This window comes from Amia ocellicauda, chromosome 14 (assembly GCF_036373705.1).
Source record: "Amia ocellicauda isolate fAmiCal2 chromosome 14, fAmiCal2.hap1, whole genome shotgun sequence".
NCBI classification, from domain to species: Eukaryota; Metazoa; Chordata; class Actinopteri; order Amiiformes; family Amiidae; genus Amia; species Amia ocellicauda.
This window is the reverse complement of record NC_089863.1, coordinates 16,025,248-16,049,611: the sequence shown is the minus strand read 5'-3', so window position 1 is coordinate 16,049,611 and position 24,364 is coordinate 16,025,248. Positions and strand designations below refer to the sequence as shown.

The following is a 24,364-nucleotide window of genomic DNA, read 5'->3' as shown; positions in this document are numbered from 1 at the left end:
TTTGTCAGACAACAAATCAAGAAATATCATTGAGAGATGCTCCAACCATACTGAACAGAAGACTTTCTCAGAGGCACAGAAATACTGCAGAGATGAGAACAAAGATCTGGCCACCATTTACACAGAGGCAGAAGCTACACAACTGAGCCAACACTATACATTTGGGAGAAAGTGGATTGGGCTGTACCATGGCCCCGACAACTGGCAGTGGGTCAGTGGAGAGAGGACCAACTACACCAACTGGAAGACTAATCTCTTCTGTGCTGCAGTGGATTTTCAAGGCTCCTGGGAGGATCTAAGCTGTGATGAGGAGCACCCTTTCATGTGCTACACAGGTAAAGGGCCGACTCTGTGCCGTCATACAAAGCAATCTGTCTGCTGTACTGTAGATCCTGTAAATTGTTGAGGTAATTCATTTTTGAGTCTGCTGCTGAGTGGTCTAACAGGTCTCGCTCACACCAGGAGAGCCTTCAAACCTACACACCTGCACTGCTCCCAGCCTCTCTCATCCAGTTTTTCTCTCTCTCTCTCAGAGACCAGCGACACCTCCCAGAGATACACTCTGGTCAAGGAGAGTAAAAACTGGGCCGCAGCTCAAGACTACTGCCGAGAGAAACACACTGACCTGGTCACCATACAGAACGACAGTGAGAACAAGACAGTGAGGAAGAGAGCTGGGGGTGGCACAGTCTGGATAGGGCTGTTCAACGAGCCCTGGAAGTGGTCAGATGGGGGAACGTCGTCATTTAGAAACTGGAATAAATATGAGCCCAACAACTTTCTTGGCAATGAGAAATGTGCAGGGATGTATAAAGATGGCAAATGGAATGATTTTTCCTGTAGTGGGTATATGATGCCATTCATCTGTGAGGAAGGTAAGGTCACTTTTTCATTGCATTTGGTTTGCTTGTTAAAAATAGGTAAATACTTTCCTAGTTTTCTTGCCTTTATTGCTTTGGCATTTTACATTTTGCTACATGTAAACACAAAAGCTGGGCTGTTTGTTGTTTCTGTGTGGTGCAATTGTATTTAAGTACCAAAACTTTCCTTACTGTGAACTATAAAGTGTGTTTATACTGCCTCTCCAAATACCATCCTTCTCTAGTCAAATCAGCTAATGCAAATTGGCCATTAGATTTAGATTCTATGGCAACATACCTAGCGTGTATTTATTTGGCACATGTTTTAAATCCTGAAAGATCCCTCTGTGAGAAAGGACTCACTGCATCGCCAGCTGAAGAGCAGCGCCCTCTGGGGTCTGTGTCTGGGACTGCATCCTGGAAGGCCTACTGTATTCTGTTTCTGAATTAGTTGAACCATGTTTTACATTTTATCATTAATCAGTCACATTTAAGATCCATCTCCAGGCTGTTTGTAGAATCGAGTGCCGATCTTCATTAATCCAATTGACTTGAGGAGTAGGTTGAGCCAATGGCTGATCCTTTCGAAGACAGTTTGTCATTTGCACCAATACTTTGAAATATTTTGCTCTTCCTTGATTCCCTATCCTACTTCATTTCTTTTCAGACGTGCGAGAGTTAATCCTGGTAAGGGAGAACAAGACGTGGGAGGAGGCTCTGGATCACTGCCGTGCTCACTACACTGACCTCACCAGCATCGTCTCAGAGAAGGAGCACAACCTCACAGCGCTGACAGCCGCAGACGCCCAGACCCCCCACGTCTGGCTGGGCCTGAGGCAGAGCTTCATAACCCGCTCCTGGTTCTGGGTGAACAGGGAGGCCCTGGGATACCAAAAGTGGGTCCAGGGAGGGCAGCCCCAGTGCCCCCAGTACAGCTACTGTGGAGCCATGTCCAATACTACTGAGGACCACGCCTGGACTGACCGGCCCTGTGAGGAGAGACTCAACTTCATCTGCTATAGAGGTACGTCTGCCCACTGTTACTCTGATTTTAGTAAATACACGTGGAAATGAAAGAAGATGCTCAGAGCTGGATCTGAGACACAGGGCTTATGGTAACTGTTACACTGCAGTCTGTGAAGCTAACTTACCCAATGTCCAGTCCATGATATAACATTCAGAGTTAAAGTAATTTCCCTGCGCAGCACAGACACAAGCAGGCGTTTCTGAATAGGACACAATTCCTTCTGACTCTGCCACTCTGTGTCTCTGTCACAGCTTAGTGCGGTCCAGTGACCCCCTGCCACAGGGGGAGCTCCACAACCAGGCTGCCTGGGATCGCTGCGGGGCTCTGGGGGCGGCGACTGTGTCACACCTCTCCGTCATTCACTGGAGCAGCCATTGTGTCACATCCAGCAAACTACAGTGGCCACAGACACACCTCCCTCTGAGTTATAATCTACAAGCTACAGGAGAGTTAGAAGGTGATTTTCATAGGTTTCCTGTCAAAACAAAACTGAAAGATTCAGAAAAACAAATTATAGATCCAACATAGATTAGTGATTACAATGATCCATTGATTTATTTTATTTGCACCAAGACAGATAATGAGGTTCAAGAACATCCTGTATAATGTATGTCGTGCAGAAAGTAAAATGTAGAATTATTATTTCCTTTCTTTCTCTTCCAGCTTATGCTATATTAACACATATTAAGAGATTCATAGATTCTAGATGTTTTCTAGATATGTTTTTTTTATAATCATTATAATTATTATTATAGTTATTTTTTATATAGTTATTATTATTAATGTGGATTTTCTTTCTTAGATGAACACATACATTTCACTTGCAATATAAATGTAAATAATTATTAAAAGTCCCTGATGTAGGTATAATTAATATTAGTATAAATAAATAAATAAATAAATAAATAAATAAATAACCAGTCTTAATGTCACCCTGTTTGTGTCTGTGGCCAGCTGTGCCAACAACAAAAAAACAATGTGGGATTTATTGGTGCTACACAACACGTCCATAAGTACGCAGAAGACGGACTGACTCACATTCCAGCAGAGGTGTCAAGGGAGCACAGTATGGCATTTACACAATCCCAAACCACAGAACCCAGCTTCAGACACGTTGCCCTCCAAAGATTGAATCTGCAAACTTTGATGCTGTTCTGCACAGAAACCCAAGATGATCTCCATGCCCCATGCTCTTGAGTAGTGCACTGCCTGTGTTCTTACTCCCACTCGTGTGCGCTGGTGCGATTTGAGTTCCCGGGCCCGACTGAAGGTCCTCCCGCAGTCATCACAGCAGTGGAGGCACTCTCCGGTATGGATCTGCTGGTGGTCCTTGAGGCTCTCGGCCCAGCTGAATGTCTTCCCATAGAGAGTGCAGCCATAGGGCTTCTCACCGGTGTGGATGGGCCGGTGCTTCTTCAGGCTGCTGGCGTGGCTGAAGCTCTTGCCGCACAGGGAACAGGGGTAGGGCCGCTCACCCGTGTGGATGTGCTGGTGGTCCTTCAGGGTTTCGGAGCAGCCGAAGCTCCTGCTGCACTGTTGGCAGCAGTAGGGACGCTCCCTGGTGTAGATGCATTGGTGGATCTTCAGCAGGCCGGAGCACGCGAATGTCTTGCCACACTTGGCACAGCAGTAGAGCCGGCGGCTTGCATGGATCTGTTGGTGCTGCCGCAGCCGCCTCCGGCCGGCCGAACTTCTTACCACACTGAGCGCAGCGGAAGGGGTGCTCACTGGCATGCGTCTGCTGGTGGGACTTCAGGCTGATGGCATAGGTGAAGCTTTTGCCGCAGTAGGCACAGCAATAGGGCATCTCGCCCGTGTGCACGTGCTGGTGGCTCTTGAGGTTGCCCATGCGCCGGAAGCTCTTCCCGCAATGGGCTCAGTGGTGACTGCCCTCCCTGTCAGCAGGGGGCTTGGGTGTTGTGGCAGTGGGGGACAGGGATGGGACGGCCATGCTGGAGGTCCCAGGATGCTCCTCCTCTTCTTCCTCCTCCTGCTGCTGCTGCTGTTGTAGTGGCACAGACAAGGGACTCTCCTTCCCTGATACACCCAAGCCCTCTTCCATCATTCCTCTTGCCCCATAGGCAGCCAACGTAACGCAGTCCAGTCCCTCCAACTCCATTTTAACAGGCTTGTGATTGTGAGACCAGCTCCGAAGTAGCAAGGGACTGAATCTTAAAGTGGATGGAGTTCAGATCTGGTTCACCTTTCACATGAGGAGGCATGACCCTTTACCCTGCTTGGTCAGACCACAGCGTATATCGTCCGTGTGTCGCACACTTAGTCTCCGCCTCTGCCATTCTGACTCCCTGGGATCCCCTGAGCTCCTCCTCACTCCATCTCCTACTGTGCTGTTCAGTCAGCCCCTGGTGGTCTTCAGTAGCGGTGGGCCCTGTGTCCTGCCCCACTCCTGCTGCTGCTGCTGCCCAGTGGGAGTCAGGGAGAGCGCTGGCCTCTACAGCTCCTGGGGGAGAGACAACACAGGACACCAGCACTGAGAACAGAAAGCTAACATCTAAACGGCCAGGTCTGAGATGTGGATCGAATATATTATAATATATATATAATATATAATATTGTTCTTTCTCTCTACATGTAATCCTCATTTATTAATTATGTACTGTGTAGATCAAATGATACGATCCAGAGTGCTGCAGAAAGTATTTCCTTAAAAAAATACTTAAGATGCACCTTTTGCTTAAAAACAACAATAATTATAATTATAAAAAAATAGAAATATTTCATTAATAGTGATCACAGAAGCAAAATCCTCCCTTCCACAATCTGTATTCCTTGCTATTTTTGCCATCTGTAAAAATACAATTAAATTCTGAAGGATGAAATATATAACTTGCCTAATAGCACAAAGAAGAGGCCAGGTATTGTTATTAGTTTGCCTTCCAATCGAATTTTCCTTTCATTTCCAGTAGAGAATACTGCCCGAGGGCGGGAAATCAGAAAGCGGTTGTGACCGTTTTTGTGCAAATGAGTCCCTGCTAGCTTTCTCTAATTTTTCATAATTTATTTGTCTTTCTTTCTTTATGCTGTAACACCGCTCTTGATATGTTAGCTGCACGAGAGGGGAAAATACGCATTTAACCAGCAAAGTTAAACATTTGGGCAAACTCTTTGCTTCTGTTGAATAGATAAGCTATAAAGAAAATGTGTGTCCTATCCATCACTGTAGCAAACATCTAATTTAAAGCTGCAACAAACAGTATACAAAATCAATGCAAAATAAATAGAGAAAGAAAGATTCTTATTTTTTTTACAGTGATAAAAGTAGTATAGTCTCTTCAGTGTCAGAGATGGATCAATAAAGCTGATTATTAATGAGACACAAAACAATGGATAGCCATAATAGTACAATAAACCATTGTCCATTGTTACCATTGTCTGTTGCCTGATCCCACGCCAACAGCCCCGCACTCCGGTCACCCCCATCCCGCAGAAGCGCTCCCTCTCTCCACCTGCTCTTCCAGCTTCAGGGACTCCCTAATCCAAAAGCATCCTTTCCTTCAACCTTTCACCGCGTTTTAATATTCCCCTCTGAAACGCCAGGTTTAATGAAGAAACACAAACTTGTAGACGTGCACTTAATGTATCTGACATATAATTTGAAAAATACCTTCAATATTTTGTAGTTTTCAATTTGAGGCGATGTTGTCTTGGCAGGAGGTGCTAAACAATGGCAAACGCCATAAGCGATTATAATATCCACTTATGCTTGTATACAAATTTCATTATTTGTTTTATGATTATTATGATTATTATTTTAAGAAATACTGGTATTGCACATTAAAAAGTTTAGATGTTATCTGCAGCAGGTATAATCATGTATAATCATAAATCCTCACTAATATGTTAAATGTCAGCTGCTTTTTGTGCATGTACTGCATTTTACATATTGACCTAAAATGTCTGTAAATAAATGACTGTCATGCTGTCAGACGCCCTACCCGCTACAGCCAGAAGACAAATCACAGCATTAGTGTAGCGGGACATGTACATGGTGGGCGTAACGCATACATGCCAAAGAGAAACCACCTTCACATTTCCACAGACACACCTCCGTGCGTGTGCGTGTCTGTCTGTGCGTGTGTGTCTGTCTCTGTGTGTGCGTGTCTGTCTGTGTGTGCGTGTCTGTCTGTGCGTGTGTGTGTGTGTGTCCGTGTGTGTCCGTGTTTGTGTGTTTGTGTCTGTGTATGCGTGTGTGTGCGTGTCTGTCTGTGCGTGTGTGTCTGTCTCTGTGTGTGCGTGTCTGTCTGTGTGTGCGTGTCTGTCTGTGCGTGTGTGTGTGTGTGTCCGTGTGTGTCCGTGTCTGTGTGTTTGTGTCTGTGTATGCGTGTGTGTGTGTGTGTGTGTGTCCGTGTCTGTGTGTCCGTGTCTGTGTGTTTGTGTCTGTGTATGCGTGTGTGTGTGTGTGTGTGTGTCCGTGTGTGTTTGTGTCTGTGTATGCGTGTGTGTGTGTGTGTGTCCGTGTGTGTGTGTCGGTGTGTGTGTGTCGGTGTGTGTGTGTGTGTGTGTGTCGGTGTGTGTCCGTGTGTGTGTCGGTGTGTGTGTGTGTGTGTGTCGGTGTGTGTCGGTGTGTGTCCGTGTGTGTGTCGGTGTGTGTGTGTGTGTGTGTCGGTGTGTGTGTGTGTCGGTGTCGGTGTGTGTGTGTGTGTCGGTGTGTGTGTGTGTGTGTGTGTGTGTCGGTGTGTGTGTGTGTGTGTGTGTGTGTGTGTGTGTGTGTGTGTGTGTGTGTGTCGGTGTGTGTGTGTGTGTGTCGGTGTGTGTGTGTGTGTGCCATGTCACCGGGGGTAACAGTACGACAAAAACGCGCGTTGGTTTCATTCAAACTGGCAAGTGCCGGTGCAGTTGAGTTTCTACTAGACCTAAAGCAGGGATGGCGAACCTGTGGCACCGTGCCCGCAGCGGCACGCACAGCCGTATAGGTGGGCTCGCCAAGTGAGCGACTGTGTGCGTTTTTGTGCTGTTTTTTTGCCAGCCCGCCTGTCAATTGTCTAAACTGATTGGCACTTTAGGAATCCAGTCAGTGTATTTGGCAGTGACGGCACCGGCCCCATGTAATTGAGCAGCGCTAACGTCATTGTCTGAATATTCATGTTTCAGGTCGGGTTCTTGTGCGCAGATTTTCGCAGTTATGCGCAGAACTGAAGAATCCCCCGCCCCCATTGGTGGAGCAGCGCAGATCTGCACTTCACGAGCAAGATGTTAGTGTGATGTATGGAGGGTGATCAGTGCCAAAATTAAGATGAACGTGATTATGAACATGAAGATGATTATGAACATGAAGATGATTATTAACACGATTATTAACATGATTATGAACATGAAGATGAACATGAAGATGAACATGATTATGAAGATGATTATGAACATGAAGATGAACATGATTATGAACATGATTATGAAGACGAACATGAAGAGGATTATGAGCTCTGGATAGGACAATACGCGCACTGGTCCCGCCCACCAGCTTTGATTGACAGAGTTCAATGTTTTGTCACATCGGAAAAAAAAAGAAATACAAGAGACGCTATGAAATGTAGAAGCGCATTGAGACAAACGGGAAATAAATATATACATGTTGAAACTAATGAATGTATAAATACATGTTTAAATAAACACATAAATAGATAGCCCTAAATGTCCATGTATTTGTATAATCGTGTATTTATTTTCTCTGTGTATGTATTAAAAATGTAAGCTTGGATAGTCCTCCATACTCTGAAAAAATTCCAGTCTCGCAGTCGTGCGTCTTACCCAGTGCTCTGCAGCCTCGCTATGGCGCTGCGGCGAATGTGCATTGTGACGCGGCAGAGCGGGTTCGAGTCCCGCCCAGTCGTTACGTTATGAATAAAGCCTTCCTATATCTTTATGTATGTGTACTATAGCTCCACAATACATTGTATAAAGCCTAAAATTATTGCAATAGAGTCAAATCTAGGACTTAATCTAACACCTCCCTTTATATATAGATACCGTGTGAGCGAGTAGATGTGTCTGTACATTTTCCCGAAAAAACAAAAACAAAACACAATATGGAAACTATCCAGTTTTAACTTGCATTGAAACACGTCTGTCCGCCATCGCTCTGCCTCTGACTTCTGATCACTTTCTTTGGCAACATTGTAAAAGCGCACAGTCTGCATCTTCATCTTCATCAGGGGGATTTTTTGGGTCCAAATTATGATGTATGGATGATTGTTTTTAGGTATATTTATGTATGTATGTATGTATGTATGTATTCATCTATTTATGTGTTTATTTAAACATGTATTTATACATTCATTAGTTTCAACATGTATATATTTATTTCCCGTTTGTCTCAATGCGCTTCTACATTTCATAGCGTCTCTTGTATTTCTTTTTTTTTCCGATGTGACAAAACATTGAACTCTGTCAATCAGAGCTGGTGGGCGGGACCAGTGCGCGTATTGTCCTATCCAGAGCTCATAATCCTCTTCATGTTCGTCTTCATAATCATGTTCATGTTCATGTTAATAATCCTGTTCATGTTCATGTTCATAATCACGTTCATCTTCATTTTGGCACTGATCACCCTCCATGACAAACATTTGTGCACATTCGTACTAACGCTAGATTGATAACTGCACTGTATGTCTTAAAACACAAGTGGCACCCAATGGCTATTAATCTACCAGTTTTAGTTATTTTACAAAATGTAAACGCAGTAGATATTAAGTAAATATACGCTGAAAACAACGAAGGTGCATTGGTAATGACTGAGTGCAAGTGCAAACGAAACAAAACAATATGAAGGGTTACTAATGCTGCCAAATTAACAAACTACTTCTTGTATGAAACGGCAGGGCAATGGGGGAATCTGTGGGACTTTGTTTTGGGGGTAGATTGTGATTTTAATGGGGTTTTTAAATTAATTTTAGCATTATAATCCTCAAACTTAATGCGTGATGAAATGTGATTCATGCATTTGACTGCACTGTAGCACTACTGCAACATTTACATGATGTATTCATTGTATGATGCACTTATTCTTTATTCTTTAATGTTGTGACATGCTTTGGCATGCTGTTCCATTATATACAATTAAGATTGATTTATTTAATCTGAATGAGGATTAAAGATTCTCATTGTCCAAAATAAAAAGGGACATATTCCAAAAATGACAGAGCTAGTGAAGTGCTATTACTATTTACTATTACTATTACTATTTTTATATTTGTAAATTGACAATCTGTGAGCAAAAATTGAACCTGCGTATTTGTAATCTTTTTGGGAAGATTATGTGCCTCACTTAATTCATCTTCATACTCTGTGGCAGACTGCCATTAGCAGACTGGAGCTGCACTTGCTCTCCAGACTACAGAGGGATAAGGGGGGGTTCAAGGTGGGGGGAGGTTGGCAGTGGATACAGGTGGCGGGTGGGATGGTTCTATCTGTCCATAGTTTATACATTTTTCTGTATTGCTTTTTGTTTTATTGGCATGTTTGCATAAAAACTTAATTACAAGAAAAAAATAAACCTAAATATTTATTAATAAAAATGCTGTTTAGCCTCTGTATAAACTTTTATATCCCTAATTTATCATTGGCACCCTTTGGCACTTAGCAAAGTATATGCAAACCAGACTTTGGGCACTCCAGCCAAAAAAGGTTCACCATCCCTGATCTAGAGTAAACATTCAATACTTTGGTCTGAATTATTTAAAAGAAAATAACAAGTATAATCCACAGGCGGAGGTTGGGAGCCGGCACCTCTAACATACAGCGCAATTGTATTATAACTCCATATAATTAATATAATATCGCATTGCAATTCCAGTTGGGTAATAATTCCTGTAGAGCTTTCAATATATGCTCAGTTATTTCATAGTATTTAATAAAACCTTTCAACCGACAACTGGTACACTGGTTCTTAATTTAATTATGTTTTTTTGTTAGCTGTGGTGTCAATTTCACCACTGTCCAACAGATCATTATTAATAAATTACATGTCAATCTGTTAATGTCAAAAACAAAAACGTAACTATTTGATATGTAAAACAAAATGATTAGTGGTTATGAATCGAGTTATGAGTAGTTCAGTAACAAAAATAGTCAATACATTGTAATTTTTCACATTTAGTTCCCTTTAGTACGGTACTATCCATATGAAGTCCGTATCTGGAGCAGGACTAAGTTAGTTGCGTACTTAGTCTCCTCTAGAGGCAGCAGCAGTGATTTTGGGGTTCGTTGCAATGCAGAGCTTGTTTAGTCTGCAACTGGAGACCAACTTCAGCCGCCGACTTTGTTGCAATGGACATTAAACATGCGGGATCATCTCCAGTTAGTACACAGCTTTCAATTCTTTGCAATTGACCCAAAATGTCTGCATTATTGTTGTTATTATTATTTAAAGAACAGTTTTGTTTTTTCCCCTTGTAGACCCATTTGTTGGCACTTTACTGACAGATCTCTATCTTTCTAAGAGCACAGGACAACTGACCAGATTGAAATAGGAGGATACACTCACCTAAAGGATTATTAGGAACACCTGTTCAATTTCTCATTAATGCAATTATCTAACCAACCAATCACATGGCAGTTGCTTCAATGCATTTAGGGGTGTGGTCCTGGTCAAGACAATCTCCTGAACTCCAAACTGAATGTCTGAATGGGAAAGAAAGGTGATTTAAGCAATTTTGAGCGTGGCATGGTTGTTGGTGCCAGACGGGCCGGTCTGAGTATTTCACAATCTGCTCAGTTACTGGGATTTTCACACACAACCATTTCTAGGGTTTACAAAGAATGGTGTGAAAAGGGAAAAACATCCAGTATGCGGCAGTCCTGTGGGCAAAAATGCCTTGTTGATGCTAGAGGTCAGAGGAGAATGGGCCGACTGATTCAAGCTGATAGAAGAGCAACTTTGACTGAAATAACCACTCGTTACAACCGAGGTATGCAGCAAAGCATTTGTGAAGCCACAACACGTACAACCTTGAGGCGGATGGGCTACAACAGCAGAAGACCCCACCGGGTACCACTCATCACCACTACAAATAGGAAAAAGAGGCTACAATTTGCACAAGCTCACCAAAATTGGACAGTTGAAGACTGGAAAAATGTTGCCTGGTCTGATGAGTCTCGATTTCTGTTGAGACATTCAGATGGTAGAGTCAGAATTTGGCGTAAACAGAATGAGAACATGGATCCATCATGCCTTGTTACCACTGTGCAGGCTGGTGGTGGTGGTGTAATGGTGTGGGGGATGTTTTCTTGGCACACTTTAGGCCCCTTAGTGCCAATTGGGCATCGTTTAAATGCCACGGCCTACCTGAGCATTGTTTCTGACCATGTCCATCCCTTTATGACCACCATGTACCCATCCTCTGATGGCTACTTCCAGCAGGATAATGCACCATGTCACAAAGGTCGAATAATTTCAAATTGGTTTCTTGAACATGACAATGAGTTCACTGTACTATACTGGCCCCCACAGTCACCAGATCTCAACCCAATAGAGCATCTTTGGGATGTGGTGGAACGGGAGCTTCGTGCCCTGGATGTGCATCCCACAAATCTCCATCAACTGCAAGATGCTATCCTATCAATATGGCCCAACATTTCTAAAGAATGCTTTCAGCACCTTGTTGAATCAATGCCATGTAGAATTAAGGCAGTTCTGAAGGCGAAAGGGGGTCAAACACAGTATTAGTATGGTGTTCCTAATAATCCTTTAGGTGAGTGTATATCAGGAGTTCACTGCTGTAAAGCCAGGAGGAAGATTTGGTTTTCAGTACATAGATAAAATACAAAGAAATATAAAAATGCCACCAGTGGTTTATAGTATTCAGGACAACACTCTAGACATGATATTGACCATCACCCATATGGATCACCAATGCCCATCACCCAGACCGACTGCCTTCTCCATTCACACACAGACCACAACCAAGAGCTCGACGTTTGTCATATTAGATTTTTTTTAATTTTTTTTTCTTTTTACTTTATAATACAAGACAAGGCTGGCAGTTGAAGTTTCAGTACACCTTAATAATAAAATAAAATCTTAAAAAATGAACACGGTAAAAGGTCTCAAGAATCCCAGTCGGAGAAAGTCAAGAAAAAAAAAAGAAAAAAAAGAAAAGAAAAAAAAAATCCGTCTGCAGTGATCCAGTAGTCTAATCCAATGGCGAATCTCGTTACTGAAGCTGGGCGCTTCTCCTAGCCTCCGGTAGCCAATCAGCACCAGTCCTGTAGGTAAGTTGTTCCCTGGGGGAAAGTCTCTTCATATTTAAAAGGTATTGTGGCACCCGGCCTAAATTTAAAAATTATACAGAGAGAGAGAGACTGTACCTGACACCTGGGTTAAAATACAGCCATGTTCTCTTAAGAGGACAATCTTGACTCATCTACCAATCAGAGTCTTGCATCATCGGCCAACATCTCCACAGCCACACCAAGCACTGTACAGAGTGTGGGGAACCTCCAGTAAAAACCCAGCGGATAGAAATCTCAAGAGCTGCCAGGAACGACGGAGGCTTTCTACGGAGGGATGTTCTTCACGGCCCAGCCTGCCCCCAGCTGGTTTTGTAATCTTGCTTCCTGACACCCGTCTTAGAAAACGAAATGCAAAAAGAACCTCTTCAATAAGGGTAGAGAAGAATGACACACAGACCCAGGCAGTAATTACACTGCGTCAAACCGCCCCTCACCAAGCGCCGGTGAAGTCAGTACAGACGCAGCTAGTTGGATGTTTGCGATCACAGAGGCCTGTGAAGTCCACACAACTAATCTTAAAAGCTCACAGATAAATTCAAACGAAATGTCTGTTCCAGCAGAGGAGGTGAAGGGTCTGACTGTGCCTCAGGTGCTCAGAAAATCAGAGAGAGAGAGAGAGAGAATGGAAGGAACCGAGAGAGCGCAAGAGTGTGAGAGCAAGAAATCAAGAGCAAAAACGAGCAAACGAGTGAGAGAGGACAAGAATTATCCCAAACGCCCCCCCCCCCACAATGACCCGACTGGTTCATCTAAGCGCCGGTCGCCTCAGTCAGCACCCTGTCTGCACCGTACCCAGAAAAGACCGTCCCCAATAACATTAAAGAAGAATAAAAATGAAACCAAATAAAACCAAATATATACATGTATGTTCTGAGACAGCACAGTCAATGTCTTCAGAGGGCCTTGTGAGAAAGTGTGCTGGACTCAGACTGGGGTTTTCACATCTTTCCCCGTTCCCCCCCCCCGACGAACACATCTACCACTCTATAACCCAGGCAGGCTCACGGGAAACATTCGGGTTCAAATTCAGAGGAGGGTGCGAAAGACCGAGCCTGGCGAGTCAGATGTTCCAAAACGGCAAGGCCACGGATGTGGAAAAGCGCCACGTCAGGCCCGAAGCGGGACGCCGCAGGCCTACACTCCATTTTAAAACAAATTAGGAAACGGAGATGTAAGTAAAGATTTTTTTTTCTTTTCTGAGGGGAGGAACTCAGCTGGCATTAAGAGCTACTCTAATCCCCGCTTCAACCTACTGCCGTCGACTATCACACTAAGGAAGTTGATAAATGTGACCCAGTGTTCCTAGAGGAATATTTACACTAGTTAGTGGGGGGGGGAGAAATAAAGAGAGATAGAGAAGGAGAGACAAAGGGAGGAGGAGGAGGGGAGGTAGTGAAGGACCCACAGAGCAAACAGGTGACCCATCTCCCATCCATGCAACATCTCCCCCCCCATCTCTCTTTCCACTTCTCTCCAATTGATGTAGACGGTCTCGCTCTCTCTTCTCTCGGCAGACACAGACACCTTATCCTCCCATCGCTCCTGGCGATGTAGATGCCCTCAGCCCCTCTGTCTGACACCCCCCCGTCTCCTCTCTCTCCCTTCGATTTCTCACACTCCCCTTCTCCCAAATTCATTGATGTAGACGCACCCCACCCTCTCTCAACCTCTCTAATGTAATATCCCCTCTCCTTGCTCCTCTCCCTCTCTAGCTGATGTAGACATCTCCCCTTTGTCTCTCTCTATCCTCTCTCCCTCCCTCTCTGTAGATGATAAACACGTGCCCCCTCTACCTCCCCACTCACTCTCTCTCACTCTGTAGTTGATGTAGACACGCCTACTCTCCTCTCTCCACCCTATCCAGTCTCCCTCTCCCTCCCCTGCTCCCTCTAGTTGATGTAGATACGGTGGAAGTCGTTGGCCCCGAAGGCGGCGTTGCACTTGGGGCACTTCCTCTGGCGCGTGTCGTAGCGCGTCTTCAGACACTCGTAGCAGAACACGTGGAAGCACTTGGTCAGCACTGTCTCCTTGTCCCGTGTGTTACAGCACGGGCAGCGCAGCTTCGCCTGGGGAGAGAGAGAGAGAAAGAGGGACAGAGGTGGCATTAATGGTCTTCATCAAACATTATTAAGGACAGCACTACGAACAGCAATGACAACTTAAGCTGGGGTCACACTACACGATTTCTCCAATCCGACCCGATTTTGAGAACGTGGGCAGCTCAAACTTAACCACCGTCTTTCACCGAAAGTATGTATTTTGCGTCGTGAAGGAGTCACATTAGACGATCACTTAAGTACAGGGGGACACACACTTCACAACTGATCTGAAATGCTGTGTCGTGGGGAGCTCCGACACAGCCTCTAAACTCCCCACAGCTCGCAGAAACACATGTGATCCACCCAGAGAAAAGGTAAACAAACACAGACATGTGTACAGGTCACGTTTGTGTAGAGCAGATTTCTGCAGTTCTGCACGGATCTGCATGGCTCCACCAATGGGATCAGGGGGTTTCTGCAGATCTGTGAAGAACTGCGGAAATCTGCACAACAAGAACGCGACCACGAGCCGCTGCTGCTATTTGTGTTCATCTGTGAGGACAATTGGTGCCGATGGAGTGTTTAATAAAATCGTAGATGCTTATTATCGGATCGGAGGGGAAGCGATTGCACTGTGGACCGTCTCACACCACACGACCATCAACCAGGCTGCTTGTCGTCACGATCAGTGCAGATCTGTCGGGAGGGCCAAATCAGGCTTAACATTGTGTATTGTGACCTTAGCTTTAAAGGAAGGCAGAATGCCATGGACCGGACCGGCCCCACTGCTCCCAGCGCCTCTCACCTTGTACTGGTTGATCTCCTCCTGCAGGATCTCGTCCGCGTCTGTGTACACCTCCACCTTCTTCTGCTTCTCCAGCTTCCTGCGTAACCGGGACAGGTCCTCCTGAGGAAGGGGGAGAGGGGGAGAGTCAGTATCCATAGAAGCCCGTGTTACAGTCGGATCTATGGTCTGCACTCGGGTCGGCGCCACGGGACTCTCGGCGCCGACGGGGAGGGGGCCGAACCTGCGCTCTCTTCAGGTTGAAGGACTCTCTCTCGCGGGCGCTGCGGTTGTCCGACACCGAGGTCTGGATCTCCTTGAGCTTGGCCTGCGTGTGCTCCAGCTGCACCTTCAGATCCTCCGCTAGCTGCGCTGCCTCCACCGCCTGAGAGAGAGAGATAGAGAAAGAGAAAGACAGACAGAGAGAGTCAGCGAGAGACAGACAGAGAGTCATCTGGCACCCCGGACTGTTCCTCAGACTGCTGAAGAGTGGCATAGGAGGGAAAACCTATGACATCGTCAACAGACAGACAGACGGAGAGAGTCTCAGAGAGACAGACGCAGAGGCAGCAGTCTTGCCTTCCTCTTGTTGAGCTCCAGGGCCTGTGTGCGCAGCCCCAGTTCCTTCTCCAGGCCAGCCAGCGTGTTCTGCAGCACTCCCTCCTTCTCCTCCAACTTCTGCACCACCAGGAGCTGCGCGTCCACCTGACACACCAAGAGAGAGAGAGCTGAGCAGGGACTGACACACTGCAGCACGGTACCGTACAACACCACAGCACGACAGCGCCTCCCCCTGCCCCACCCAGCCACCCCCTCACCTGTGTCTTGAGGGCCAGCACCTGCTCGGCCAGCTCCTCCTTCTCCTCCCGCAGCAGCTTGTAGATCTGGTTGCTCTTGATCCTCTCGCTCATCAGCTTGAAGTTGGCATCGTCCTTCTCCCGCAGCTGCTGCATCAGCCGGATGTTCTGCTCCTGCATGTCCTCAAAGGCCTGGCCGGTCACGTCCATCTCACTGAGCAGGGCCTCCTCCTCCTGAGAGAGAGAGAGCGAGGATGAGAAGGAAGGAGGATTTGTACAGTGGCCACACATCCATCTCATTGAGCAAAGTTTCTTCCAGAGAGACCTGTACCTGCTTGGTGGCGGTGAGTTTCTTCTGCAGGTGGTCGATCTGCTCCTCAGCTACGCGGATCTTCCTCAGCGCGTCCTCGTCCGCCAGCTTCTTGCTGTCCTTCCTCTCCTTCTCCTCCAGCTCCCGGATACGCCCCCGCAGCTCCTCCACCTGGGAGAGGCCGGGGAGAGAGGGGTTCACCCAGACTGTAGCTGAGGACAGGGGAACACTACACAGAGAGAGAGAGAGAGAGAGAGAGAGAGAGAGAGGCCAGTCCCTCACCTCAGCCTTGGACTTCCTCTCGGCGGCCATCAGCTGCACCTTGTCCCTCTGCTCCTTGGGGGCGGACTTGTACATGTCCAGCAGCAGCTTCATCTCCTTCTGACTCTCCTGGGCTTTCCTGAAGGACAGACAAGACACAGATTGAGGGTCTGGTCACTGTGGGGCAGGGAAACAGGTTGCCTAGTGGACTGTGGATTAACTGGAAGACTATGTGAGAGAGAGCAAGACTGGGGAGACAGGGAGACAGAGAGGGACAGAGACGCAGAGACAGGGAGACAGTTGTCCTCTCACTTGAGCTCGGCCCTCAGCAGCTTCAGGGTGTCCGAATCCTTCCTCTTGATCTCCTCGCTGCGCTGCCGCTCCCTCTCCCGCTCGCGCTCCCTCTCTCGCTCCCTCTCCACCTCCCTCTCTCGTTCACGGGCCCGCTGCCTCTCCAGCTCCCGCCGCCGCTCCTCTTCCTCCTCTTCCTCCTGTTCCTCCTCCTTCTTCACCTCCAGCCCGCCCTCGGGGGCTGGCTCCTCCGCCGCTGGGACCACCTCCCCGCTGTGGCAGCGCAGCTGTGGGAGAGAAGGACAGTGACAATCGGACACAGAGAGACACGGTGTCAGTGGCCGAACGTGACAGACAGTCAGACAGAGAGAGGGAGAGACAGAGACAGCGACACAGACAGCAGGCACCTTTGCAATCTCGATCTGCGTCTCCCTCAGCTTCCTCTTGTATCTCTGCACGTCGCCCTTCAGCTGGTGGTTGTGGTTCTGCAAGCTGCTGATCAGATGACGCATCTCCCTGTTGATGGGGCCTGAGGGATAGAGTGAATGATGAAGAGGGAGGGAGAGGAGAGAACGAGGACAGGGGAGGAAAGAGTGAAAGGTGACAGCACGGGATGGGGGGGTGGGAGAGAGGTCAGAGGTCAGGGTCGAGAGCAGAGAGGTCAGAGGAGAAGAGAACAAAGTGAGAGGAGAACGAGAGGTCAGGGGAGAGGAGACCCAAGTGAGAAGTGAGAGAAAAAAGAGATCAGAGGTCAGGATTGGGAGGTCAAGGGTGAGGAGAACGAAAGGTCGGAGTCGAGAGGTTTGGGAGAGGAGAATGAGAGGTCAGAGTTGAGAGGAGAACAAAGAGGAGAAAGATCAGAGGTTAGGGTTGAGGGGTCAAGGGGAGAGCACGTGCACCTGGGGAGACCATGGCTGGGGGGGAAAGGTGAGGGGTCAGAGGTCAGGGGGCATACCGGCTTGCTCGTTGGCCGCCAGGTTCTGCTCAAACTCAATCCGCAGCATCTCGTACTCCTTGCGGACCTGGGCCAGCGTGTCCTCCAGCTGGATCACCTCCGTGCGCAGCTTCTTCTGCAGGGACAGCTCGTCGCTCTGCGACGGCCGAGGACACAGAGGGTGGGACAGTCAGGCACGGATCAGGGTGTCAGTGTGCCGGTCAGTGAGTGAGCGTGTTGGGGCGTCGGGCCGTACCTCCATGTGCTCGATCTGACGCAGGTGTGTGTTCTTGGTGGTGAGCAGCAGGGCGCGTGCCTCGTCCAGCTGCGTCTTCACCTGCAGGGACTCGTTGTACAGCAGGGAGAACTGCGACTGCAGACACTTGTACTCCGGGGTCTCCTTCAGGGCCTCCTCCGGGACGTTCCTCAGGTCCATCTGCAGGGAGAGAGAGGGGAGGGTTGAGTCAGTGTGTCACAGTGTGCGTCAGTATCAGAGTGAGTGAGTGTGTGTGCGTGTGCGTCAGTGTGCACCAGGACATCACCTTGAGCTTCTCGTTCTCCCTCACAGCCTCCTGCAGCTCCCCCTGCAGCTTCTCCAACTCGGCCATGCGGCTGTTGGCCAGCTCCTGGTTCTGCTCCAGCTCCGCGTTCAGCATCTCAAACTGGGTGCGGCAGACAGAGGGAGAGAGCACAGAGACACGGTCAGCACCACAACCTGGGGGATAAACACTGTCAGAGTCACTACACAGTCAGCCAGTGTGTCAGTCAGTCAGTGTGTCAGTCAGTCAGTACCTTCTGGATGTTGAGTGTGATCTGTCCTCCAGGCAGGCCACCGGAGCTCCCCGAGGCGTAGTACCCAGAGTTCAGCTGCAACAGAGAGAGAGAGAGTGTAAACAGAGAGAAAGAGTCAATAGAGCAGTGTGTTCAGCCTGTCCACACAAAGCGCCCTGCATCTGCACACACACACATCCTCTACATGCCACAGAGGTAGCACCGCCAGTCAGGGCACATAGGAGACCCGTGGCTATAGTGCCATGCGGTGCAGTTGCTCGGTATGTGTCAATGCAATACAGTTCAGTGCAGTATATTGTAGTTTACTGTAGTGAAGTGTAGAGTAGTACAGTACAGTGTAGGGCCGTGTGACCCCCCTCAGATGTCGTGCTCCGCCCACCCCCACCTGCTCCAGGGCTTCGGCCAGGTGCTTGTTGAGTTTCTGCTCTCTCTTCCGCAGCTTCTCGATGTCCCACTGCAGGTCCTCCACCGTCGTCTCCATTTCGGATACCTTCGTCTCCGAGGACGTCACCTTGTCCACCAGCTCGTTGTACTGAGGGAGGAAGGCAGAGCGACAGGGTTTGCACACAGAGTTGTGTAGAGAGAGAGAGAGAGAGACAGTACAGAGCGGGGCAGAGACAGAGGGAAAGCTGGAGAGAGCGACTGTGGGAGAGACACCTGTACAGAGCTATACAGAGGAGCAGAGAGCTACGAGACAGGGGCAGAGAGCCAGAGAGAGCCACAGAGCAGGTGGGCAGTGGACTCGTACCTCCAGGGACATCTTGTGATGCCGGCCCTGCAGGCTGTTGGCCAGCTGCTGCAGCCGCAGGTTCTCCTCCAGCAGGGACTGGCTGACGGACATCCCCTCTCTTTGCCGGTCATCCTCACACACTGAGAGAGGAGGGAGGGAGGGCATTAATGGAGCAGTACAGCTGCAGTGTGCAGTACTGAATGTGGTGGCACGGGCCATCAATACTGCCTGTTCTCAGCACCTGCGCAGTGTGCAGTAAAGTGTTCCAGTGCGTGCAGTAAAGTGTGTGTCAGTACCTGCTTTCTGTATGCGGTGGCACAGGCCCTCGATGCGGCGGTGCAGCCGGTCGAACACCCTGACGATGCGCGCCACCGCCCGCTTGCTGAACTCCATGCGGTCCTGCAGCTGCAGCTCCAGCTCCTCTGCACTGCTACTGCTCAGAGAGCTGAGGAAAGACTGCGTCGTATCGCTCAGGGCACCTGGCGGCGACAGGGGGACTGCGGGAAGGGAGAGACCATCACTAACTGAGAGAGAACGAGAGGCGGAAGAATGAGATACAGTGCCAGTAAAAAAGAGAGAGAGAGGGACATGATCTCTAAGAGAAGGCGAGAGAGAGAAACAAGTATCACTTCACTCTCGGCTACGTCATCCTAGAGCGCACCACCAGCTACACACACCTGGGTCTGACCATCAGCGCCTCAGGGAGATTTAACCAGGCAGTGAACGCACTAAAGGAGAAGAACGCTGAGATTTTTATGCCTTAAAGAAGAGGCTCGATAATATTAATCCTATATTAATATTATTCCCCCGAACAATGCATGGAGGGCTGAACCAAACACCTCAAATGCTCCTATCTGGCCCACTGGGAAGCCAACATTAAAACACAAAACACACTGGCGTACAAATATAAACTACACCCTGGCAGAATATCTGGTGACGGTTAAACACAAATCATAGAGGCAGATCCTGACCAAAACCGGCTCAGTGACCACAGCCTGGCCATAGAAACAGGCCGACACAGGCAGAGCTGGCTGGCCAGGGAGAACAGGCTGTGTGGTCACTGTAAGACCAGAGAGGTCCAGACAGAGATGTTCTTTCTCCTGTCACTGCAACAAATATGCACCAATAAGGGGACTGTTACCCTCAAAAAACACCAATTCTCTCCCCCATTACTGACACTGAGACACTAAAAACTGTCCTGGGAGAAGGACACACAGCCCCACCAGTGGCACAATATGTAGCGGCCTGTCCCAGCCTGAGGCTCCCACAGTGAGCGCCTGGCACCTGCACCCTCAGCTGATTATTATCATTCTGTCAATATTAGCCTTGTCACTAATTTTTTGTCATTATTTTGGATGTTACTTTTGTTATTCAGTTGTATTGTATTCTTTGTGTAAAACTGCATTGGCTTTGTTCGTCATGTCAGTAAAGTTACCATTGAATTTGAGAGGGAAAGCAGCACTCAGAGGCAGACAATGAGAATGAGAGAATGAGAGAGAGAGAGAGAGAGAGAGAGAGAGAGTCTGTGTGGGGGGGCTGGACTCCCCATTCCACCTTACCCGCCTCTCCCCCATCCTGCTCTGACTCTCCCACGGCCTGCTGCCCCGCCTCGGCCTGCTCTTCCCGCAGAGCCTGGGGCTGGAGTTCCGAGCCCTCCCCCTCCGGCCTCCCGTCTTCTGGGGATGGCGCAGGGGGCGCGTCTGGGGCAGGGGTCTTGGGGCTGTCACCATCAAAGCGATGGAGCAGGATATGTACGTTGTCGTCCAGCTGAGCAAAGAGGCAGAAGGACATAGAGGATATTAGTAATATTATTGCATGCTGAGCCTGGCTGTGGTATATATTCCAGGGTTAGGACAGTGTAACCATCAGAGTATGCAGTAGCTGGCTCCAGTGCTGGCGACAGATTTTTAGTATCACTATACCATTGAAGAATTTTACACCATGGTCGGTAAATTAAGTAGGAAGACTCTTCAAATTAACTTTTCAATTCGGTTTTGTTGTTCAATCAAACAGCAGAACTACATAAATACCAATTAAAAGTAATATTGTAGTGAGCCTTTTTGTGATGCAGTACGGTCACCAGGGTTTGAATCCAACTGCAGCCGGAACATTACAATATTAGCAAATATACACAAACAGAATAAAATAAAACTTTTAAGGAATTATGTGCTAAATGACTACATTACAAATAGTTTTTTAAAAGTGTTATAAAGTTGCAGACTAAAAATCCTGACTTGAAAAGGAGCATTTGACATACACTTTTAATATTCAAATAATTATTTCAAAGAACAATGACAAAAGATTACTATAATACAGGGGAGGCTAATCCTGGTCCTGAAGAGCCGCAGGGTCTACAGGCTTTTGTTCTATCCAGATCCAACTGCATTGAACTAATTGTGGTCTTAATTATGCAAAATGTCCCTGTATTCTGGGAATCCATTAATTGGTCATTAAGAGAGACCTGGAAATCCTGCAGGATTGTGGCTCTCCAGGACCAGGGTTAGCCATCCCTGATATAACAGGAAAATAAATGCCCCAATGTATTTTCCTGTTTATTGAGCTATGAGGAGTCACACTTCCAATTACACTTTTTCTCACAGCACATGCTCATGGACTGACCGTAATTACACATCTCAATCTGTTTATTTGACAGAAAAAACAGTACCCATTTAAGTTTTATATATTCTTCAATGTGTTGAATAAGAAGTAGCCCAACATAATTATTGTCCGTAACTAGATATTTTAGAAAATGGCAATGCAAGAGAATCATGGGAGAATTTATTAGACTATTAGAAGAAAACACAGCTTGGCAGCCCACAGTGAATGGCCCTAAAGAATGACTGACAGGTGTCTTGTCCTGAGACACTTTTGCTCCACGCAATTGTAGCGCCTGAGTTACTGCAGCAACAATAGCGTCTTCAAACAGGTACGCTCAAAGACAGTCATTATGGAAATGTGTTGATGCTACAGCTGAGAACAACCTGACAGACACCTGGTCCGATGTCTCACACCACTAATGGTTTTATTTATCGCAGCTGCAGGTTTTTAAGCACAGCTGTATAATATATATTACGTTTACATTATATATACATACATACACAGCTCTGGAAAAAATTAAGAGACCACTGCAAAATTATCAGTTTCACTGGTTTTACTATTTATAGGTATGTGTTTGGGTAAAATTATCATTTTTGTTTTATTCTATAAACTACTGACAACATTTCTCCCAAATTCCAAATACAAAAATGAATGGACTGGAATGGCTGCCATATTTATTTACTGCCAGTAAGGATGATTATGGCAGTATATCGTTTACCGGCACAGCCCTAAGTCACAGTGCATCCCAGTGTACATTACAGTGTGCATTACAGTGAGGGTATTTCCCAGTGTATGTTACAGTGTGTATTACAGTAAGAGAATATCCCAAGTGTATATCACAGCCTGTATGACAGTCCCTGTGTGTCCAGTGGATGTGGGTGCACTACCCCAAGCCTGTGCCGTACCTGGCTCCAGTAGCGGTTGACGATGAGCAGCGTGGCGTCGTCGGTGGCCTGCCGCTTCTCCAGCTTCTCGATCCTCTCCCTCAGCTCGTCCTCCAGCACCTGCCGCTGCTCCAGCCGCTCGCAAAGCTTCTTGTTCTTGAACTGCAGCACCTTCATGTCCATCTCCTCCTGTGCCCACACAGACAGAGAGACAGAGTCAGAGACAGAGACACACACAGACAGTCAGAGACACACACAGAGACAGTCAGAGACACACAGAGAGTCAGCTGTACAACCTCAACCACATAGCTCAGCACAATACGTAATGCTTGTAGTAACTGGGGCCTGCTGAGAGGCCAGGGACTGACCGTGGACGAGACGCTTCCCAGCCGAATGGGCTCGATCAAAGTAGTGGTGGTCTTCTCCTCCCTCTTGCCCTTCTTCTCGGGGGGGCCTGGGGGGCTGCTTTCCCCACCCCCTCCGCCAGTTCGCTTTCCTCCCGCCGTCCCCGACATCTTTACACTGCCTCCTGCTGACCCACCGAGGGAACTGCAACGACACCTACAGAGAGAGAGGAGAGAGAGAATGAGAAAGGTGGATGTAGGAGATGGAATGGAAGTGATGCATAAAGGAAGAGAGGGATAGGGTGTAGGAGACACAGAGAAAGAGATGGAGAGGAAGATAAGGGGAGACAGGGAGAGGTGGATGGAGGGAGAGAGGGGTCAGGTGGCAGAGAGGAAAATAATAACTAATTAGCTCTGGGGGGCAAAGGAATAAGGAACATATCCATCTACAAAAAGAGAAAACATATCAGGTGACCCATCCTTCACTGATACAGGACTACAGTGTAAACCCACACCCTGCTGTGCAACCCTGCGATGCATCTGTCAGACTACAATACACTGCGCACTACGGGAGATCGGATCACAACACTAGTACTTTTAATGCAATTATTGCTTCTAATAAATAACCATTTAGGTATTTTAACCCCATACACCGCAGATGTTGTATCTCGGTGTGTAACTGTTGTCTAATGCTCTTTATGAAACCACTACACGCTATGCATATGTGCTGCTTAGAAAGAAGAGTGTTTATTTGTATGCAATACTCATAAGACGCATCAGCTATATCATAATAATACTGTTTTCGCTTATAATGCATATGCAATTGGACGAGTTGACGGTTCTGGACTGTACTCCCCCCGGTACGTTTCCCATACAGTGACCGTGTGATATTTATTAGTAAGGCACAGTGAGAGAAGGGCGGTGGAGGTTGTGGTTTGAGTGATCGCAGTGTGCAGATTCATAACATGGTGCCAGAGCCCCGATGCAAAGCAATAATAACTGAATACATGTATCCCCCAATGAACACGGCTGCTCTCTCCCTCTTCGGCCGACATCTGCTCCGGAGATCATGCAAACCGATGGTGCCCAGCCGCTTCTTTCGCAAATGATACTGATGCACATGAGGCACCCACACGGACAGTGCAGGGAAAGACAGACACACGGAGTGAGAGAGAGAGGGAGAGGAGGGAGGGATGACTAGACTGGGAGACAATTACGGCTGGACGGGATGCTGAATTGCAGATCGCCGCCGGGACCGAGCTCACACCTACAAAAAGCCTCCCGTTCCGAGCACATTTACGCATCGTGTCCCGGCCAGGGCAGATCGCTGGGAAACGCTATACAGAGATCGGAGGAAGAAAAGACAATCATATGTTACAAACCTTTATAAACAACGAAGGGAACCGAACCTCCGACACATCCTACACCGCGACCCGGATGTAGATGATAGGCCCGGCGGAAGTAC

At 47.6% G+C, this 24,364-nt stretch overlaps 1 protein-coding gene across 1 annotated transcript; it reads right to left on the bottom strand.

Annotated features, from left to right (window-relative positions):
- Positions 1-11,815: 11,815 nt before the first annotated feature.
- On the bottom strand, positions 11,816-24,349 carry rnf40 (ring finger protein 40). Its single transcript, XM_066723262.1, has 20 exons — positions 24,282-24,349; positions 22,924-23,116; positions 22,577-22,744; positions 20,633-20,840; positions 19,370-19,570; positions 19,092-19,213; positions 18,729-18,875; positions 18,344-18,418; positions 18,094-18,213; positions 17,808-17,987; positions 17,573-17,708; positions 17,025-17,146; positions 16,639-16,904; positions 16,348-16,465; positions 16,087-16,236; positions 15,777-15,989; positions 15,538-15,663; positions 15,203-15,343; positions 14,980-15,081; positions 11,816-14,201 (listed from the first exon to the last, which is right to left on the bottom strand). Exons 2-20 carry the CDS (start codon positions 23,068-23,070, stop codon positions 14,025-14,027), a joined length of 2,919 nt encoding a protein of 972 aa, XP_066579359.1. The 5' UTR covers positions 23,071-23,116; positions 24,282-24,349; the 3' UTR covers positions 11,816-14,024.
- Between the last annotated feature and the right edge of the window lie 15 nt (positions 24,350-24,364).

Coding starts and splice junctions, on each gene's coding strand:
- rnf40 (XM_066723262.1), bottom strand. CDS start 23,070: ATGTCGGGGACGGCGGGAGGAAAGCGAACTGGCGGAGGGGGTGGGGAA. Junction 17,147..17,572: donor GGCGGCCAACGAGCAAGCCG/GTATGCCCCCTG, acceptor TCTATCCCTCAG/GCCCCATCAACAGGGAGATG. Junction 15,990..16,086: donor AACTCACCGCCACCAAGCAG/GTACAGGTCTCT, acceptor TCTCTCTCTCAG/GAGGAGGAGGCCCTGCTCAG.